General features: G+C 42.2%; 1 protein-coding gene across 2 annotated transcripts; it reads right to left on the reverse strand.

Moving 5' to 3' along the window:
• Positions 1-139: 139 nt before the first annotated feature.
• LOC115138359 (inositol-trisphosphate 3-kinase A-like) lies at positions 140-19,734 on the reverse strand. 2 transcript variants are annotated; one of them, XM_029675145.2, is made up of 7 exons: positions 19,019-19,732; positions 9,991-10,090; positions 4,529-4,742; positions 3,589-3,793; positions 3,271-3,372; positions 2,818-2,889; positions 140-1,119 (listed from the first exon to the last, which is right to left on the reverse strand). In XM_029675145.2, the coding sequence occupies exons 1-7, from the start codon at positions 19,439-19,441 to the stop codon at positions 880-882; spliced, it is 1,356 nt and encodes a 451-aa protein (XP_029531005.1). In that variant the 5' UTR covers positions 19,442-19,732; the 3' UTR covers positions 140-879. The 2 variants fall into 2 exon arrangements, with proteins under 2 accessions (XP_029531005.1, XP_029531006.1); XM_029675146.2 differs by having other exon boundaries at positions 1,047-1,133; positions 19,019-19,734.
• Positions 19,735-21,677: the final 1,943 nt, after the last annotated feature.

Below are 21,677 nucleotides of genomic sequence, written 5' to 3' on the forward strand. Positions count from 1 at the left end.
TACCTGGTATAATACAATCTTCCCCAACCAAAATAAAAAATTATAAAACAGTCTGAAAACGTTTTTTCAAAATTTCCGCAGACATTGGTTTCATAACCAAAGTTATGGGCCTCTACACAGAAGAACAAACACTATAAACTTGTATCTCTCTGCCCCAAACAAATGAACTATTTAATGTGTTTTATAATACAGCATTACAGATGTTTACTTTAACATATGAAATCCCAATACACAACCATTGCTAACCCATTCACGCAAGGCAATAGCGTTTTTCTGAGGTTAGTCTCATGGACTATCAAAATACAATTACTAGAAAGACTCATTTTAAATTCATCTTTCACCATGATATGATCCTAAATACAAACTGCTGTGTGTAACTGTATTAGAATAAAGTATGCCCAATGTCTTAGATAACGTTTGAAACCAAAAAAGACATGCTTGATTATCAAATACTTCAATCAATCATATCTAATGATACCTTGGAATATGGAGCGTGTTAGATTTCTATGCAATACTGTCCCTTACGTAAGCAATAATGTAATGCCTTTTCTAGAATGTACAGGCTTTACAATACCAAGTTTCTGTATATTCATTAGTTCAACAGGCAGATATGCTAAAAATAAACCTTCCTCTTACCTCCATGCTGCAATAGCTTCAACAATACTGTATTACTTACAACAATACTTACTCAGCGATACAATTGGTTGTGCTGAATACAGTAGGTAGGTAAAGCTGTAAGTGTGATTCATACAGTAGGTATACTTTCTGACAGAGGACCCTTGAGAGACTGTAGAATACCGCCCAGGGTCCTCTAACTGCTAGAATGATGTAAAATCCATCTCCCTTCCGGGTGGCCATAGCTAAGAGGCACTCACTAGTTCACTCACTAGTCAATTGACTAGTTCCTTCACTATTGCCTTCATTGGTCAAAGAGCCCAGTGTCCTCATCAGGTTGTCCAGTCCCAACATGTATCCGTCCTCTCGGTTGCCCTCCTGCCAGGGTATGCAGTGGTCCAGAGTCTGTCCTTCAGGTAACCCTGTGGTCTTACCAAAGTCAATGAGCCAAACCTCAGCTCGCTCAGTGTGGTCGTGGATGAAGAGGAGGGAGCTCCCAATCACCTTGGAGAAAAAGACTAGTACTCATTACAATATAATCATTGATATTGTTCACTGGTATGCCTCACAAAAGCTCTTCGATGTGTTTAATATATACAGTTGTGGCCAAAAGTTGAGAATGACACAAATATTAATTTCTACAAACTTTGCTGCTTCAGTGTCTTTAGAGATTTGTCAGATGTTACTATGGAATACTTAAGTATAATTACAAGCATTTCACAAGTGTCAAAGGCTTTTATTGACAATTACATAAAGTTGATGCAAAGAGTCAATATTTGCAGCGTTGACCCTTCTTTTTCAAGACCTCTGCAATCTGCCCTGGCATGATGCCAATTAACTTCTGGGCCTGACTGATGGCAGCCCATTCTTGCATAATCAATGCTTGGAGTTTGTCAGAATTGGTGGGGTTTTGTTTGTCCACCTGCCTCTTGAGGATTGACCACAAGTTCTCAATGGGATTAAGGTCTGGGGAGTTCTGGCCACGGACCCAAAATATCAATGTTTTGTTCCCCGAGCCACTTAGTTATCACTTTTGCCTTATGGCAAGGTGCTCCATTATGCTGGAAAAGGCATTGTTCACCACCAAACTGTTCCTGGATGGTTGGGAGAAGTTGCTCTCAGAGGATGTGTTGGTACCATTCTTAATTCATGGCTGTGTTCTTAGGCAAAATTGTGAGTGAGTCCACTCCCTTGGCTGAGAAGCTACCCCACACATGAATGGTCTCAGGATGCTTTACTATTGGCATGACACAGGACTGATGGTAGCGCTCACCTTGTCTTCTCCGGACAAGGTTTTTTCCGGATGCCCCAAACAATCGGAAAGGGGATTCATCAGAGAAAATGACTTTTCCCCAGTCCTCAGCAGTCCAATCCCTGTACCTTTTGCAGAATATCAGTCTGTCCCTGATGTTTTTCCTGGAGAGAAGTGTCTTCTTTGCTGCCCTTCTTGACACCAGGCCATCCTCCAAAAGTCTTCGCCTCACTGTGTGTGCAGATGCACTCACACCTGCCTGCTGCCATTCCTGAGCAAGCTCTGTACTGGTGGTGCCCCAATCCCGCTGCTGAATCAACTTTAGGAGACGGTCCTGGCGCTTGCTGGACTTTCTTGGGTGCCCTGAAGCCTTCTTCACAACAATTGAACCACTCTCCTTGAATTTCATGATGATCCGATAAATGGTTGATTTAGGGTGAAATCTTACTGGCAGCAATATCCCTGCCTGTGAAGCCCTTTTTGTGCAAAGCAATGGTGACGGTACGTGTTTCCTTGCAGGTAACCATGGTTGACAGAGGAAGAACAATGATTCAATACACCACCCTCCTTTTGAAGCTTCCATTCTGTTATTCAAACTCAATCATGACAGAGTGATCTCCAGCCTCGTCCTTGTCAACACTCACACCTGTGTTAACTAGAGAATCACTGACATGATGTCAGCTGGTCCTTTTGTGTCAGGGCTGAAATGCAGTGGAAATGTTTTTGGGGGATTCAGTTCATTTGCATGGCAAAGAGGGACTTTGCAATTCATCTGATCACTCTTCATAACATTCTGGGGTATATGCAGATTGCCATCATACAAACTGAGGCAGCAGACTTTGAAAATTAATATTTGTGTCATTCTCAAAACTTTTGGCCACGACTGTAAAATGTGATGAACAAATTTCAATAGAAAACACGTGCTGATGAACTAAAGCTCCTCTATTCACCTCATGTCTCTTGAAGAATTCAGATGACTTCAGGGCTTGTTGAATTTTTGCTAGTTTGCTGAGGTATGAATTCTGTATGAGAGGGAGAGAATAGGGGGCAATGTGATAATTCTGGCTGTAGAGTTGAGACTTTGGAGCCTCCCTTGATAAATCCATTAAATGAAGAGGTTATGTGTACAGGTAGCTCAATTCCATTTGCCATCTGTCGTTCCAACAGGATCTACTATAGTGCATATTGCCATGTGGGTTTCTCATCCTATCCAAATATTTACCAATGTGTGTATTACTTTTCATGTGATCTTACACGAGACAGGTAAACCAATTTGTTTGACTGTTCAAGTATGGCCTTTACATGAGACAAGGTATGTCTCCATTTGTCTATGAATCAGCAGAACATGCAAATGAATGCGGCTGTAACACCATAACAGGTAGGACTCGTTGCCGTCAACCTACTACGATGTTTGTATTGCCTCCGGAAAAGTCCCTGAAGACCTGTGTGACATCCGCCTTAGACCGGGTCTTCTTGAAATCCGTATGACATGTACCGTCAGCTTTCTGTGAGAAGGAACAGACAACATGACTCAATTGAATATGTAGTGAACTACAAATAAAAAAACTCATGAGCAACATTAACCATTAAAAATTGGTTAATGGGGACGGGGGGGGGCAAGAAAAACCTTTTCTGGTTTAAATGGGAAAGGATCTCTATGGTGGCGTTTTGAGTGAAAACTGACCAAATTCCTTCTTTTATGTTGACACACTGGTACTTGCCTTGATGCCCTCGATGCGGAACCCCAGGGTGTGTGTGGAGCTGAGGGTCTCTCTCCACTGCATGTAGCAGAGTTTGGTGACGGCCCTCTGGAGGTGCTCCTGTGGGCTGGGGGCCTCACTGTCCACCTCCAGCATCTTGTCATACAGATCCCTACGGAGCTTAGGCCGCTCCCGCGCTCGCACCAGCTCCTCCTCCAGATACGTCCTGAGAGGAAAAAAACAGAACGAGACACACCGAGTGGCGTATGACACGGTTTACAATCCTCACAGCTAAGTGACTTGTCATTGTCTTGTCGTCTATGATGAGTGGCGTTGGTGTGGTGGCACTACAGACAACGGCATGCAAAGTCTTACTTGGTGGACAAAAAGAGAAGCAAAGTCAATGTATGAAGGTCAGTTTCATTCTGCTAATGGAACTTCCTCTGTATAAAAGGAGGAAGTCAGGAGGAGACTCCAGGGTACACAGCCTGATTGTTAGTTTAACTGTGTGACAGGGTGTGTTAGCTGACAGTGAGAGAGCTTGGGCAATGAATTGGATTGTATGTTTGTCAGAAGGGAGTCTCCAGGGGAAACCTGTGCCTGCAACCCCCCGTGTGTGCGTTTGTACGTGGTTCTTTGTCTATGTACAGGAAACGTGAGGGCCTCTGTGTGACATGACACCCCCACCAACTGTGGCAGGAAATCCTCACAGAAACAGTTTTTTTTTTTTAATCAAGAGAAAAATAAACAAGTTTACAGTGTGTATGTTCTGCTATCAGGAGCACTGAAGTGTAAGATGGAAAATGCTCTCTGATACTGCTAAATTATATTACTCCAACCGTGACTCGTTTGCCATTTTCTCAACATTGCTTAATACCTCCTTTCACCCAACCCTCCTAAAGGGCCAGACATGTAGTATTCTGCACATTATTATGGAACAGACCTACTGCTGCTACCTTACCTCACTCCCATCTTGCAGTCCATAACACTGGGTTCATCAAAGTTGACCAGTAGATCAGTCATATGTAGGAAGGGCTCCCCATCCCTCTCCACCACCCCATTGTATCCTGGCACAAAGCCCTGGAGCACATCACCCTGCAATCTCTCAAAGCACAGCTTCTCATTCTCTGAGAACTTCTTCAGAATGGTGCCTTTGCCGCCAGCTTTGAAATTACCTGGAAAAGAGCAGCACAGACACACTGACATTCCACAGCAAACCACTCATGACTGACAGTTTATATTGACATTTTAGGGGGGGGGGGGAATAAGACATATGACTTAGCAACTTATTCACACCCCTAGACTTTTTCCACATTTTTGTGTTACAGCCTAAATTTAAAAATGTATTAAAATGAGAGTGACACAATCTACAAACAATAACCCCGTAATGTCAAAGTGGAATTATGTTTTTAGAAATTTGTACAAATTCATTTAAAATGAATGCTGAAATGTCTTTAGTCAATAAGTATTCAACCCCTTTGTTATAGCAAACCTAAATAAATTCAGGAGTGAAGATTTGCTTAACAAGTCATATTATAAGTTGCATGGACTCACTCTGTGCACAATAATAGTGTTTAACATGATTTTTGAAAGACTACCTCATCTCTGTACCCCACACACACATACGGATAATTGTAAAGTCCCTCAGTCGAGCAGTGGACTTCAAACAGAGAAGGGCACCTATTGGTCTTTTTTTGTATATAATAATTAATCATTCATTTAGCAGACGCTTTTATCCAAAGTGAATAACAATCATGCATACACGGGAATTGAACTCACAATCCTGGCGTCACAAGCTCCATGCTCTATCAACTGAGCCATACAGGACCACAAAAATGCAGACATTGAATATTTCTTTAAGCATGAAAAAGTGATGAATTACACCTTGTGTAATTACACCCAGCAATCACTACAAAGATACAGGTGTCCTTCCTAACTCAGTTGCCGTAGAGGAAGGAAACCAGCATGGTCGGCAAAGCAGCAAGCCAAAGCCCTACTAGCCTACTCTAAACCAGCTAGCACTATAACCCACAGTCAAAAACGAAACCTTTGCCAGCAGAGGAAAAAGCAGAGAGCAGAGGCCTACTCAATGAAATTGACGACTGGGGCCCACACAATGGCAAAAGACTCGAGGCTGGGTTACCAGAGCCAAGGAAAGAGGCGCTTCAGGGGAGAGGCCGTAGCGAAGTGGTCACCAACCTTTTCGGAGTCAAGACCACTTCTGCAGTCAAAAAGCATGCAGAGTTCTACCGCTTATAATATTTTCTAAACAGGACTTAAAATGTAACATTAACCTAATAAAAACAGTTCTGTAGGAATGAGGTTTGTGCACTAGGCCCAAACCTAAAGCATATTGGCTGTGGGCCTAGCTTGCCAATATTATTCTCAGACCAGATTATATTTCAAAACTTGAGATTTGATAACAATTAGATCTGTTGGTGTAGCACTTGCAAGGAACAGCTGAGCATAAATTGAAATTATTAGCTTTGTTCCTGGACTGATGGTACCTGCATCCAATGGTAATGGTGCTTTTATGACAACTGGGACCCGGGGGGGTCAAATCGTGACGTCAATGATCTTCAGGACGGAAAGTCGGAGCTCTAGAGTTTCCACCTTGGAATTCTGAGTTGAATGACCGTTCAAACTATTGTTCCCAGTCAGATCTCATTTTTGCCAGAGTTCCCAGTTGTCTTGATCAGCAGATGGAAGGAGAGAGCAGCAGAGGTTCCGCCTCTCACCGTCCCTGCTCTCTCCTTCCTTTCCTCCAGTGAGACTGAGCAGAAAGAGGGGACACGGTCTTCCACCTGATGGCGAAATTCATCTGTCTCAAGCACAAATTCATGCTGTTCCTATGACCAGAGAAAGTCCTCATTATTAAAAAAAAGACAACAAACTGCTAATAATAAGTCATATGCAGGGCTATCGATAGACTTGGCTACTCATTCATTGCAGCGGGAGAAGTAGGGAGAGGCCCGTTTTATAATAGTGTCGAATAAAAGCAGACATGAACTCACTCATACTCTTTGATGTGTTCTTTGAGTCTCTCTGGTCATGATTTTAAAACTTATGAAACCTCATGTAGGCTCGCATCAAACTTTGTGGCCGGGGAAGCTGTAGACAAAGTGATTTGAGCTATCCAAATTGGCCGGCGCAGTAGGCACACTCAATTTAACCACAGGTCTCCCGGACTGCCTGGTAGGCGGAGTTTGTCTTTTCAGAGAAAATAAATTGTTCAAAAATGGGAACACTTTGCCTGCGCAGGGCTTCTGAATCAAGTGCAACTACCAACAACAGCGCAACCTGCACACAAAAAAAGGAGTGTAAGCCTTTATCGTCAGTGACCCCTGCCATAGAACTTACCGGCAAATAATCAGGGGGAGGCGGAAGCCATACCCGGCAGCGAGAGTCAGAGGGTAATCTGATAGGAGGCCAGGAGTGAACCAGCAGGCCGGCGATCAGAGGAAGAACCCTGGCAGGTGGAAGTCACAGCAGCGCAGTCCAGACTCAAATCCAATTTATGCTTGATCCGAAAATATGGTTGGAGGCTTTGTATGGCGGGTGTGACAATTGCAAAGCCGCCAGAGGCACGCAAAGGCCAAATCAAGCGCCGTACCACATCGCTGTGTGCCTCTCACATTTTTCAACAATGTGGAGGACTCCGTATTGGCATGATTGGTTGATGGTGGGTGGGGACGGGAGGTCCTGTATAAAACACAAACTCGGTGTATTAGGTAGTCGTTGTGGAATTGTTAGATATTGCTGCACTGTCGGAACTAGAGGCACAAGCATGTCGCTACACTCGCAATAACATCTGCTAACCATGTGTATGTGACCAATATAATTGTATTTTATTTGACAACAGCTCTGTGAAGCGCAAAAAGTAAATTTGCGCTGACTTCTGCACCGTCTGTATCAGCAGTAAATGCTGTACAGCCACTGCACAGACCACAGATTGCAGAACCTTTTCAGAGGTAGACTAACAGCTAACAAGCTCTAATAAAGCAAGGTTGTAAAAGTCCAGCATGCAAGGCAAGTGGACAAAAACAGGCTGAAAAGTAGACAAAAAAACAGAACAATGAAGAACTAACAAATCGAAAGTAACAAGTCAACACTGTTAGGAGAAACATGTACCAGGGACAAGCGGCAGTCTAGCACGAAGACAGAAAATACTTAGGCCCTGAAATGTCATCACACAGTTACAGAGATTAAAGTTACAGAGATTTAATGGCTGTGATAGGAGAAAACTGAGGATGGATCAACATTGTAGTTAGTCCACAATTACTGACCTAAAATGACAGTGAAAAGAAGGGAGCCTGTAAAGAATAAAAATATTCAGCAATAAGGCACTCAAGTAAAACTGCAACATAAAAAAGTGTAAAAGTAATGAACTTCATGCCCTGAATACAAAGTGTTATGTTTGGGGCAAATCCAACACAACACATCACTGAGTACCACTCATCATATTTTCAAGCACGGAGTTGGCTGCATAAAGTTATGGGTATGCTCGTTATCGGCAAGGACTACGGAGTTGTTTTAGGATAGAAAGAAACAAAAGAGAGCTAAGCACCTAGAGGAAAACCTGGTTCAGTCTGCTTTCCACCAGACAATTTCACCTTTCAGCAGGACAATAATCTAAAGCACAAGGCCAAATATACACTGGAGTTGCTTACGAAGACCACATTGAATGTCCCTGAGTGGTTTTATTTTCAAGTCGATTTAAGTCAAAACTATGGTAAGACTTAAATGGCTGTCTAGCAATGATAAACAACCAACTTGACAGAGCTTGAAGAATTTGAAATAGAATCATGTGCAAATAATTGTACAATGCAGGTGTGCAAAGCTCTTAGAGATTTACCCAGAAAGACTTACAGCTTTAATCACTACCAAAGCTGATTCTAACATGGATTAAGTCCGGGGTGGGAATACTTATGCATTTCATTTTTAATACATTTGCAAACATTTCTAAAAACATGTTTTCACTTTGTCATTATGGGATATTGTATGTAGATGAGTGGAAACAATACATTGAATCCATTTTATGCTGTAACAACAAATGTGTAATAAGTGAAGGAGTATAAATATTTTGTGAAGGCACTGTATTTAAGATACTCTTTTAAGAGGTAGTACGTTTTTAGTTGTTGTCAGAAGATGGGCAGAGACTCTGCTGTCCTTGCTTCAGGTGGAAGCTCATTCCACCATTTGAGTGCCAGGACAGAGAAGAGCTTGGACTGGGCTGAGCAGAAGCGGACCTTCTGTAGGGTGGGAGGACCAAGAGACCAGAGGTGGCAGAACGGAGTGCTCGGGTTGGGTGTAGGGTTTGAGTAGATCTAGGTAGAGGAGAAGTTCCCTTTGTTGCTCCGTAGGTAAGCACCTTGATTTTGTAATGGATGCGAGCTTCGACTGGAAGCCAGTGGGGTGTGCGGAGGTACGGGGTGACATGGTAGAACATGGGATGGTTGAACATCAGGCAGGCTGCGGAGATCTGGATAAGTTGCAGGGGTTTTATGGCACAAGCAGGGAGCCCAGCCAACAGCGAGTTGCAGCAGTCCAGATGGGAGTTGACAAGTGCCTGAATTAGGACCTGAGCCATTTCCTGTGTGAAGTACTAGGGTCGTACTCTACGGATGTTGTAGAGTATGAACCTGCAGGAGTGAGTTACTGCTTTGATGTTTGCAAAGAACGATAGGGTGTTGTCCAGGATCACGCCAAGGTTCTTTGCATTCTGGGAGGAAGACACCATAGAGTTAGTCAACCGTGATGGAGAGGTCTTGGAGCGGGCAGGCCTTCTTGTTGAGCTTGAGGTGGTGGGCCAATATCCAAGCTGAGATGTCTGCCTGGCATGCAGAGATGCCTGTCGCCACCTGGGTGTCAAAAGGGGGAAGTAGAAAAGTAATTGAGTGTCATCCGTGATAGGAGAGACCATGTGAGGATGAGACGGAGCCAAGTGACTTGGTGTATAGAGAGAAGAGGGCATAGGACGGAGCCCTGGGGGACACCAGTAGTGAGAGGACATGGTGCAGAGATCCTCTCCACGTCACCTGGTAGGAGTGGCCAGCCAGGTAGGATGCAAACCAAGAGTGTGGAGATCCTGAGAGGGTGGAGAGGGGGATCTGACGGTTTATAGTGTTGAAGGCAACGGACAGATCTAGGAGGATGAGGAGAGAGTCAGCTTTGGTAGCTTTGGTAGTGCCTCCGTGACAGAGAGGAGAGTGGTCTCGGCTGAGTGACCCGTCTTGAAGCTGGTTAGGGTCAAAAAGATTGTTTCAGATGGAATTTGCAGTTGTGTGTGACTAATAGCATACAGTAGTCTATCTCGTGTGCTTTATTTTGTGTGGAATGTGCACAGTATGTATCATTAGTGATTGGTTCGTGGTACGCTGCTCTGATCGGTGAGGGGTCATGACCATGATGACTGTGCTTTACCTTTGTGTCCAGCTAGTTGAACCCAGGACAGGTTTCTTCTCTGGGAGCCAACAAAAGGCCAGTTGACGACAATATTCTTTAGCGTCCACCAGGGAATGCTCTGAGGAAAGAAGACCAAGCACAGTAACAGTCAGCTTTACCTCGTTGGAGTATCTGGTTCATTATCAACCAGGCAGAGTCACTGTCCTCCTCAAGCCAGCGCTCACCAGTCGGGTGGACGTCAATTAAGTTGTATAACGATAATGATCATGATTTGACTCAAATACGACGGACAGCTGTCATAATCACTTGGCCACTGTGACTTTGGTTATTTGCTTCAATGTATCTAAGTCACTAACCGTAGCTTCATATCCTTATCGCGGCTCAACTCAAATTCTAACCCTAGCTTCATGGCCCCATTCTTGCTCAACCCTAAACCTTAATCCTTCACGTGATGCATTGTTGCCTCTCCCTTTCTGCCTGTTTGTGCTGTTGTCTGTGTCCAAAAATGTTTGTACCATGTTTGTGCAGCTACCGTGTTGTCATGTTGTGCTGCTGCCATGCTGTGTTGTCTTTGGTCTCGCTTTTATGTAGTGTTGTCTCTTGTTGTAATGTGTGTGTGTGTTTTATCCCACATTTTTATTTTGAATCCCCAGCCCCCGTCCCCGCAGGAGGCCTTTTGGTAGGCCATCATTGTAAATAAGAATTTGTTCTTAACCGACTTGCCTAGTTAAATAAATAAAAACCTAGCCATTACCCCCTAACCCATTACTTGAAACACTAACCTTGGCCTCATCTGCAAACATATTAGTTTCTTTGCTATATATTGTCATTTCTGTGGAACTTACACATTTCACTACCAGCTGTTGTGTATGGTCACACCTGACTGGCTTTCTGTTTCCATGTGATTTGCATTAAGACAGTCATGGAGATCTTGTTCAACGAGATGTGGATGATTCAGGCAGAGACGTGACAACTTTGGTTCTCTATCTGTGATGAGACGTTGAGTGAGTCACACAGCATGTTCACAGCAGAACTGCTACACAGTCTTAGCACTGGCTTGATGACACAGAGGTGAGACATTCTTTTATTACACTCTAAAAGGAAACATTTCCACACCAATCCGGTTTAAGACCTGGACATGGCACCATTTCAGCTGATGTGTTAAATTGCTTCAATTATAAAAATCATTATGCTGCCTTCTTTATAGACCGAACACTGTTGACCATCCCATTCTCATACCAAAAGGTTGAATGACATAGGCCTGGATCAGGCTTCTTGCGTGTGGTTTGAGAATTATCTGTCAGACAAGACACAGTGTGTGATTTCTAAATGGTGTTCAGTCTAGTTTTCGAGATACGTGTCTGCATACAGCTGAACATTATAAAAACATGTATCTATGGCATTGCCCAAACTGACAACCAGGCTGTGTAAGAGCTACAATCTGGCCTGGTTGCCTTACAGAATGCTCCGGTAGGTTTAAAACGTATACTTAATGCGGGCAAGATTAAATATATGTTGTTCTCTTATTCTCGTAAAATTTGGGGGGCTGGACTACATATTTTTGGGGGCTGGACTACATATTTATGGGGGCTGGACTACATATTTATTCATTCGATGGTTCTCCCGTTGATCGGGTCACCACCTATAAATATCTGGGCATTTGGATTGACAAAGATTTCATGTTTAAAAAAAATCTATATGCTAGTTAAAAATATTTAAAGTGGGCTTATTTTTCAGAAATAGATATTGCCTCTCCCTAAGTAGCAGGAAGCAGATTGTTTACAAAGCTCGACTACACAAGCTTCCAACTTACCCAACTGTGCTACTAAAGTACAAAAGAATGAGATACCAAACCCATTCGCAGGGATGGTTAACTCAAGGTCCCTCTGGTCTCGACCAATTTAGGTAAATCCTCCTCTAGTTTCAGGGATCCCCTGAATAAATAAAAATAAAACCATATATTTTTTTAAAGTACTGAGATACAGTGCATTCGGAAAGTGTTCAGATGCCTTGACTTTTTCACATTACAGCCTTATTCTAAACAGGATTAAATAATCCCCCCCCCCAATTTACACAAAATACCCCATAATGACAAAGCAAAAACGAGTTTAGAAATGTTTGCAAATATATTAAAAATGTATTCTTATCTACATAAGAATACATACCCTTTGCTATGAGACTCCAAATTGAGCTCAGATGCATCCCGTTTCCATTGATCATCCTTGAGAGGTTTCTATAACTGAAATTGGAGTCCCCCTGTGGTAAATTAAATTGATTGGACATGATTTGGAAAGGCACACACCTGTCTATATAAAGGTCCCATAGTTGACAGTGCATGTCAGAGCAAAAACCCAGCCATGAGGTCAAAGGAATTGTCCGTAGAGACAGGATTGTGTCGAGGCACAGATCTGGGGAAGGGTATCAAAAAATGTCTGCACCATCGAAGATCCAAGAACACAGTGGCCTCAATCATTCTTAAATGGAAGAAGTTTGGAAGCACCAAGAATATTCCTAGAGCTGACCAGGAAGATGACCAAGAACCCAATAGTCACTTGGACAGAGCTCCAGAGTTCCTCTGTGGAGATGGGAGAACCTTCCAAAAGGACAAACATCTCTGTAGCACTCCACCAAACAGGCCTTTATGATATAGTGGCCAGACGGAAGCCACTCCTCAGTAGAAGGCACATGACAGCCCACTTGGAGTTTGACAAAAGGCACCTAAAGACTGACCGTAAGAAGAAAAAAAATATTGAGTCTGATGAAACTCTTTGGCCTGAATGCCAAGCGTCACATCTGGAGGAAACCTGGCACCATCCCTACGGTGAAGCATGGTGGTTGCAGCATCATGCTGTGAGGATGTTTTTTCAGCGGCAGGGACTGGGAGACTAGTCAGGATCGAGGGAAAGATGAACGGAGCAAAGTACAGCGAGATCCTTGATGAAAACCTACTCCAGAGCGCTCAGGACCTCAGACTGGGGTGAAGGTTCACCTTCCAATAGGACAACAACCCTAAGCACACAGCCAAGACAATGCAGGAGTGGCTTCGGGACAAGTCTCTGAATGTCCTGAGTGGCCCAGCCTGAGCCCGGACTTGAACCCTCTGGAGGGTTCTGGAGAGACCTGAAAATAGCTGAGCAGCAACGCTCCCCATCCAAACTGACAGAGCTTGAGAGGATCTGCAGAGAAGGGTGGGAGAAAATCCCCAAATACAGGTGTGCTAAGCTTGTAGCATCATACCCAAGAAGACTCAAGGCTGTACTTGTTGCTTCAACAAAGTACTGAATAAAGGGTCTGAATACTTATGGAAATATGATATTTCCGTTTTTTTATTTAGAAAATCTAAACTTTATTCTTTGTCATCATGCGGTATTGGGTGTAGATTGAGAGGGGAAACAACAATTTAATCAATTTTAGAGTAAGGCTGCACAATAACAAAACGTGGAAAAAGTCAAGGGGTCTGAATACTTTCCAAATGCACTGTAAGTCCAGTGACACTGACAATTTAGGGTAAGCAATGAAACAGAGGTCGGAGGTCACAATGCAGTATGCTGAGATTGCAGTAAAAGGAAGTGAAGCCCTAGTCATTGGCCGCAGTGAAAGAACACTAACTCATTCTATTGATTGTATACACTGGAATCAAAATAACAGAACTCACAGACAGGCACTCTGAAATGTCAAGTGACACTTGCTGGTGTTGTTTATGTGGCATATGAAATGCCCTTTGTTGGTTTAGCCAGCTATGTGGGTGTCATATGTTCCACACAGGCCTTCAACTCTCTCGCAAACACATCATTGCCAACAGTGTACAGTGACATATTAAATGAACATGTATTTAATAAAGCCATGTCATCTGTCAAGACAAGGAGATATGAACACAGTCCTTTCATTTGTGGCTACACACAATTCTATAGATGTAATGTATAAGCTAGTCTGAATTTCAACATTGTAGTAGGTATTTCAATTAATAAAAAAAAAAAGATTGCAACATTTCCATGACCGTATGGGGGCACGCTCTCACACAAACTACAATCACTTCATGTTTGTGAACATTGTTGCTTCTTTAACCTTTTATTAATACATTCCTGTTGAGTTCTGGGACACATCTCTATGTAAAGCCGTGCCTAGTGTGGTTGTCAGACTGATGGAAAATAATGCTCCTGGGATCAGCTGCAAATAAAGCCCACTACACTTTGACTTGACCAATTATAAAATGACATAACAGCAAACAAGAACTGGAACAAGGGAGTGACAATACTGAATGATTCACTCAAGCTGTTCATTTTCCTTGCAACAGTTTCTCAACCTGGCAGATTTAAATATGAGCAATCATTAACATACCATTTTTTTTATTTTAATTTTTTTACAAATTGGTAGCGCCAATTGATGTGATGACAATGTTCATTCCTCTTTTTCACTACAAGTAATTGTCATAGGGGAGGGTGGGGTAAGTTCAGCCAAAGGGGTAAACCATACACAAAATTAATAATTTGACCAAATATTTAGGAAGACGTCATTTCATGGAGTCTGTGAAGGAAGAAACCACATTGAAAAAGTGGTAAGCAAGTTAGGTCATTTTTTAAAGATTGTCACCAAGTCAAATAAATGTATTGTGTTAGAAGCATCATGAAAGCTCCATCTATACCAAAGAAGATCATTTTAAGAATGTTCTATACATCAGTGGGGGTCTCAATAAGCTTCAAAATGAGGTCCTAAACCTAGCATGACAAGCATAATTATACAGTTGAAGTCAGAAGTTTACATACACCTTAGCCAAATACATTTAAACTTGGTTTTTCACAATTCCTGACATTTAATCCTTGTAAGAATTCCCCATCTTAAGTCAGTTAGGATGACCACTTTATTTAAGAATGTGAAATGTCAGAATAATAGTAGAGTGAAGGATATATTTCAGCTTTTATTTCTTTCATCACATTCCCAGTGGGTCAGAAGTTTACATACACTCAATTAGTATTTGGTAGCATTGCCTTTAAATTGTTTAATTTGGGTCAAACGTTTTGGGTAGCCTTCCACAAGCTTCCCACTATAAGTTGGGTGAATTTTGGCCCATTCCTCCTGACAGAGCTGGTGTAACTGAGTCAGGTTTGTAGGCCTCCTTGCTCGCACATGCTTTTTCAGTTCTGCCCACAAATGTTCTGCAAAATTGAGGTCAGGGCTTGTGATGGACACTCCAATACCTTGACTTTGTTGTCGTTAAGCCCTTTTGCTTTGGAAGTGTGCTTGGGGTCATTGTCCATTTGGAAGACACATTTGCGACCAAGCTTTAACCTCCTGACTAATGTCATTGAGATGTGGCTTCAATATATCCACAATTTTCCTACCTCATGATGCCATCTATTTTGTGAAGTGCACCAGTCCTTCCTGCGGCAAAGCAACCCCACAACATAATGCTACAACCCACATGCTTCACAGTTGGGATGGTGTTCTTCGGCTTACAAGCCTCCCCCTTTTTCCTCCAAACATAACGATGGTCATTATGGCCAAACAGTTCTGTTTTTTGTTTCATCAGACCAGAGGACATTTCTCCAAAAAGTATGATGTTTGTCCCCATGTGCAGTTGCAAACTGTAGTCTGGCTTTTTTATAGTGGTTTTGGAGCAGTGGCTTCTTTCTTGCTGAGCAGCCTTACAGGTTATGTCAATATAGGACTTGTTTTACTGTGGATATAGATACTTTTGTACGTGTTTCCTCCAGCATCTTCACAAGGTCCTTTGCCGTTGTTCTGGGATTGATTTGCACTTTTCGCACCAAAGTACGTTCATCTCTAGGAGACAGAACGCGTCTCCTTCCTGAGCGGTATGATGGCTGCGTGGTCCCATGGTGTTTATACTTGCATACTATTGTTTGTACAGGTGAACATTGTACCTTCAGACGTTTGGAAATTGCTCCCAAGGATGAACCAGACTTGTGGAGTTCTTGGCTGATTTCTTTTGAGTTTCCCATGATGTCAAGCAAAGAGGCACTGGGTTTGAAGGTAGGCCTTGAAATACATCCACAGGTACACCTCCAATTGAGTCAAAGTATGTCAATTAGCCTATCAGAAGCTTCTAAAGCCATGACATCATTTTCTGAAATTTTCCAAGCTGGTTAAAGGCACAGTTAACTTAGTGTATGTAAACTTCTGACCCAATGGAATTATGATACAGTGAATTATAAGTGAAATAATCTGTCTGTAAACAATTGTTCGAAAAGCACAAAGTCATGCAAAAAGTAGATGTCCTAACCGACTTGCCAAAACTATAGTTCGTTAACAAGAAATTTGTGGAGTTTTTGAAAACTAGTTTTAATGACTCCAACCTAAGTGTATGTAAACTTCTAACTTCAACTGTAGCTGTGTGGGCTAATATAGTCAAAATGTTTGCCTTGGGGTAAGTTGAGCCAATGGCAAGTTGAGCAAATTGAAGTGTTGTCTTCCCAGGCGTAATGCAAGGAATTATTGCTGGTGTATGAGCAAACAACAGGGCCTATGTTAAAAGTGTTAGATAGCTTGTCTATGTTTTCCATGGCCTTTGATTATTTCCAGGGATACACAACATCTTGAAATATATGTAGAGATCTTTGTTAGAAAGAATACTATATTTCCCTTGACGGAGTAATGCTAAAGGGTAAAAAAATACAAATCTACTTACCTCACTCTCCCCTACTGGAAAAACACAGAATGGGTAACCTAGTGTACAAAGTAGTCGTTTTCTTTCTGTGTTGAAAGGGCAATAACTAAATGTCAATGTGGCTCAAATGTGCACACAAGTCATAAGACTATGGGGGTGTCTTGTAATGTAAGTGTGGGGGCTGACTGGAGACTTCATCTACCATTTCAAAAGGTTAGCGAGGTAATGAAATCTCTATTTTCATAAACGGGGAGGAACCTTTTCCGTGACCATTTGTTTGTTTTCAATAACTGGAAAAATCAATAAAACGGTTGAGTATGAGAGCTTTCAAGTGGCCTGTCATACTGACCTGGCCCAGTTGGAGAGCACTGTGAACCACTGTGCAGTCTACACAGCCCAGCTATCCCTTCCTGCAGGGCCAGGCAATGTGTATGCAGTGTGTTTAAAGGAAGCTGACAGCTCAGAGCCTTCTATGGAGATGGCTGAGCTCTGACGAGTTACACAGAGGCACAGATCTCCTTTGTCAGAGACAAAGTCAAATATGGCTTCTGACAAGTAGATTATTATTCACTTCGTACAGAATTTTCACCCAGTGGTATAGAGAAACAGAGGTCTTAGAAGTCAAACATTGAATTATGTTTTTACATTCACAAGTGACATTGTTTGGAAACTTTGTTGGATCATCATATTAGGTATTCACGGCTACTTTTAAGTTTGAGGGTCTAAAACTACTGTATTGTCCTGACAAACACAACTGTGCCACTATTTTATACAGCAAGTCATCAATCATGTGTGTTGAAGTCAAATACAACACCATCCTCAGCCCTCCTAAATTATACTGTAGGCCAGGCAAACAGCAGCGCCTGTATCATGTGCTATAAGACGTGGCTAAAACAAAATGGCTGCTTCAGACCAGGGTCCATCAGACATGAAGGAAGTTAACTCAATTAAGATTGGGGGGGGGGTAAACTAAATCCTTTCCACTTCTGCACCGCAAAAGAGGAAATTACCTTTAAGATGGCTAACGATAGGCCTATCTGACATGATCCCAATCAAGACTAAATAAACCATTCGAAGAGTGTCTGTAATTACCCAAGTGATCAGTGCGAACTGATCACTTGGCTGTTGATTAGATACGAAAATGTCCTGTTTTTCACTCAGCGATTCATCGTTACTGCACTATAAATGAGAAAACATTATAAAGAGCCTCAAAAACAACTGATTATACGAGTATCACATGTACTGTATGTTGCTTAATGGTCTTGTGTATGAAAGGGTTTCTAACAGATGAATTAATACATTAAGGAAAGGATGTTTAGAAAAATTCATCAGAAAGCTCACATACATGAAAGATGAACTATGCAGAAATCGTTCCGCCATTTCTTGGTTGCTAAAATTCTAGTTCACATGACAAAACAAGCAAGTATAGTGTAGAGAATCATTCTACCATTTAAACCACTGTGAAATATATTTGTGTGCAAAGCTGTCATCAAGGCAAAGGGAGCCTACTTTGAAGAATCTCAAATATATTTGGATTTGTTTAACACTTTTTTGGTTTCTACATGATTCCATGTGTGTTATTTCATAGTTTTGATGTCTACACTATTATTATACAATGTAGAAAATAGTAAACAATTAAGAAAAACCCTGGAATGAGTAGGTGTGTCCAAACCTTGGACTGGTACTGTACAGTACATTGGGGAAGAATAAATCTAGCCCTATGACAGGACAGAGTTCTCAGTCATAATATCAAAATGACTGCCAGATCTGAGATATACTAGTAGACTAAACATTTCTAGTCTGTATCTATGGGTAACAGGGTTGACAAAAGTAATAGACTGCAAAAACGAAAGTTAAGAACAGGAACCATAGAAAATGCGCACATAGAACAGAGCTACCGCTTCTTAGACTTGCTGTCAATGAATTTTGTCAGGTCGCTCCAAAATTGTAAATATTGCAGCTTTAACAGGGTTGGCCTTAAAATGAGGTACATATGTAAATTAATCACATGAAATAAAAAATAATCTTCAGAAATAACTGTCAGAACTTGAGCTTAACTACATGACGGTGAAAACCTGGATACATTTGGAGTTAAGTGGGTTAAAATCTTCCTAGAAGTCACAGAGGGTGCCTGGAATGCAATGAAAATGCACAATTTTGGCACTTGTTGTTTGTTGCCACAAGTCTTCATTTAAAAAAAGCTGATTTATTGAATTCTCCATGTGGTCTATGTTAAAGGTTACAAAGTTTCTCAACCCAGCTTTATTAAAGGGCAATTCATTCATTTACTATAACAGGCTTTTAAAATTCTATATTGGTGCACAATCTCATTCAAATATGAAAAGGGACCCAAAGGCACTCTTTTTGTGGAACGACCCAATAACAATAAGACTTTAATTGAATAAAGAATAGTCTACTCACTTCTCCCGTGTGTTCACACAAATGTTCTAATGTGATATTTCCCTTGCTCTTTTTCTCGTTGTCACTCAGAATGTCATCCTCTGACTCTATGGAGGAACCGGTTGAGGAGATAGAAGAGTTTGACATATTCCGTCGCAGAGGACCGTCCACATCAGCCCAGTCCTCCTGTTCCATCTCCTGCGAGCAGCCTCCATCTGGGGTTATTGTCACCTGTGGTACACCGCGCACCTCCATCATACTAGATTGCGCTAGAACGGCGTTAACCTCAGGCAACCGAACTTCTGTCATCTGGCACAGTTCATCGCAATTCTCAGATGCTTTGCAGCTTGTTCTGCGCTCTTTACAAAACCCTTCACCAATCCCAGCGCCAGACAGCCCTGCCTCCTTGGAGGTCTTTCGCCTCTTCTCCCTCTCCTTCGGCATTCGACTGATGAACGTGCGGGAGTGTGCACAACCGACACCGTGTAATCCAAAATTGTAGGGCGCTACAATTTAATTTTACCGCACACCGTCAAACGTGGTTATCTCAATTACAGTACTATTTTTGAGTGCAACTTTCAGTGTATTTTCCAATACTACAATAGGTGTTCTTCTGGTTAGGCTACTGTCCGGCATAGAGAGATATTTCAGGCGGTACAATGTGCTGACTGGTGTTTTGGGGAACCCCACTCCACGGCGCACACCGCGTCGACACACACAAACTTATCTTCCGCATTGATTGTGCCTCTCGTCTTCTACTTCTTCTTCTATGAGGTTTAACGGCGGTTGGCATCGAATTTGTTGCCTTACCGCCACCTACTAGGCTGGAGTACTCCCTTATACTGTGCTTGAAAAATAAAAATGGACTAAATAAATACCATTGCATCTAACACTATACTCACTAACTTCACAATTATTTAAAATAAAATGAACACCACCCTACCCCACTATTCTTTTTCGGAAACTAGATTGCATAGCGGAGAAGGTACAGTGGGATTCGAAATGGTTGGTGATCTGTTTGTTCACTTGGCTTTCAAAGACTTTAGAAAGGCAGGGCAGGATGGATATAGATCTGTAACAGTTTGGGTCTAGAGTATCTTCCCTTTTGAAGAGGGGGATGACCGCAGCCTCTTTTCCAGGTTGCAACAATGGCAGCGGATAATTTTAGGAAGAGAGGGTCCAGATTGTCTAGCCCAGCTGATTTGTAGGGATCCAGATTTTGCAGCTCTTTCAGAGCATCAGCTGTACCAGACACACCTACTCATTCAAGGGTTTTTCTTTATTTTGACTTTTTCTACATTGTAGAATAATAGTGAAGACATCAAAACGATGAAATAACACATATGGAATCATGTAATAACCAAAACCGTGTAAAAAAAAAAATCTAAATATATTTTATATTGGAGATGTTTTAAAGTAGCCAACCTCTGCCTTGATGACAGCTTTGCACACTCTTGGAGTTTATAAAAGGCCATTTTTCCTCAGACCGTACAAAGGAAGATAGATTCATGCAATACTTTTATTATAATGGAGATCTTTTCACCCCTACCCTTGTCCACAGTGGTCTGTGAGCCCACACCCTTGTGGCTACTTTACAATGTTTGGAAAGTTTCTAAAACTGCATTTCGAAAGCTCTGGTATGTCATAGGAGTGAGGGTAAATGGTAGGCATGTTATCTGCTATCCATTTTATGTTCTAATTATTATTTTGGGTAAAGAGGAGGGTCACCTCTAGGAGCAATAATGGCTCAGCCGCGAAGTGGTAGGTCAAACAAGCTCACAGAACACGACCGTTGAAGCACATAGCACACAGCACTACCGAGTTCCAAACTGCCTCTGGAAGCAATGTCAGCAAAACAACTGTTCGCTGGGAGATTCTTGAAATGGGTTTCCATGACCGTGCAGCCGCACGCACACATGCCCAAGATCACTATACGCAATGCCATGCTTCAGCTGGAGTGGTGTAAAGCTCGCAGTCATAGGAGCAGTGGAAACGCGTTTTCTGGAGTGATGAATCACGCTTCACCATCTGGCAGTCCCGACAGACAAATCTGGGTTTAGCACATGCTAGGAGAACGCTACCTGCCCCAATGAATAGTGCCAACTGTAAAGTTTGGTAGAGGAGGAATAATGTATCTGGGGCGGTTTTTTGTGTGTGTGTTTTTTTTTTGTTCCAGTGAAGGGAAATCTTAACAATACAGCATACAATGACATTCTAGACAATTCTGTGCTTCCAACTTTGTGGCAGCAGTTTGGGGAAGGTCCTTTCCTGTTTCAGCATGACAATTCCCCCTTGCACAACGCAAGGTCCATACAGAAATGGTTTGTTGAAATCTGTATGGAAAAACTTGACTGACCTGCACAGTGATCTGACCTCAACCCCATCCAACACCTTTGGGATGAAATGGAACAATGACTGCAAGCCAGGACTAATCGCCCAACATCAGTGCCCGACCTCACTAATGCCCTTGTGGCAGAATGGAAGACATTTGTGTTTAGTGAGTCTGACACATCAGAGGCAGTAGGGTTGACCAGGGATGTTCTCTTAATAGTTGTGTGAATTGGACCATTTTCCTGTACTTTTGGGTGTCAGGGAAAATGTTTGGAGTAAAAAGTATGTTATTTTTTTTAGGATGTAGTAAAAGTTGTCAAAATATAAATAGTTGTCACGGCTGTCGATA

The sequence above is a fragment of the Oncorhynchus nerka genome, linkage group LG12 (genome assembly GCF_034236695.1).
Source record: "Oncorhynchus nerka isolate Pitt River linkage group LG12, Oner_Uvic_2.0, whole genome shotgun sequence".
Lineage (NCBI taxonomy): Eukaryota > Metazoa > Chordata > Actinopteri > Salmoniformes > Salmonidae > Oncorhynchus > Oncorhynchus nerka.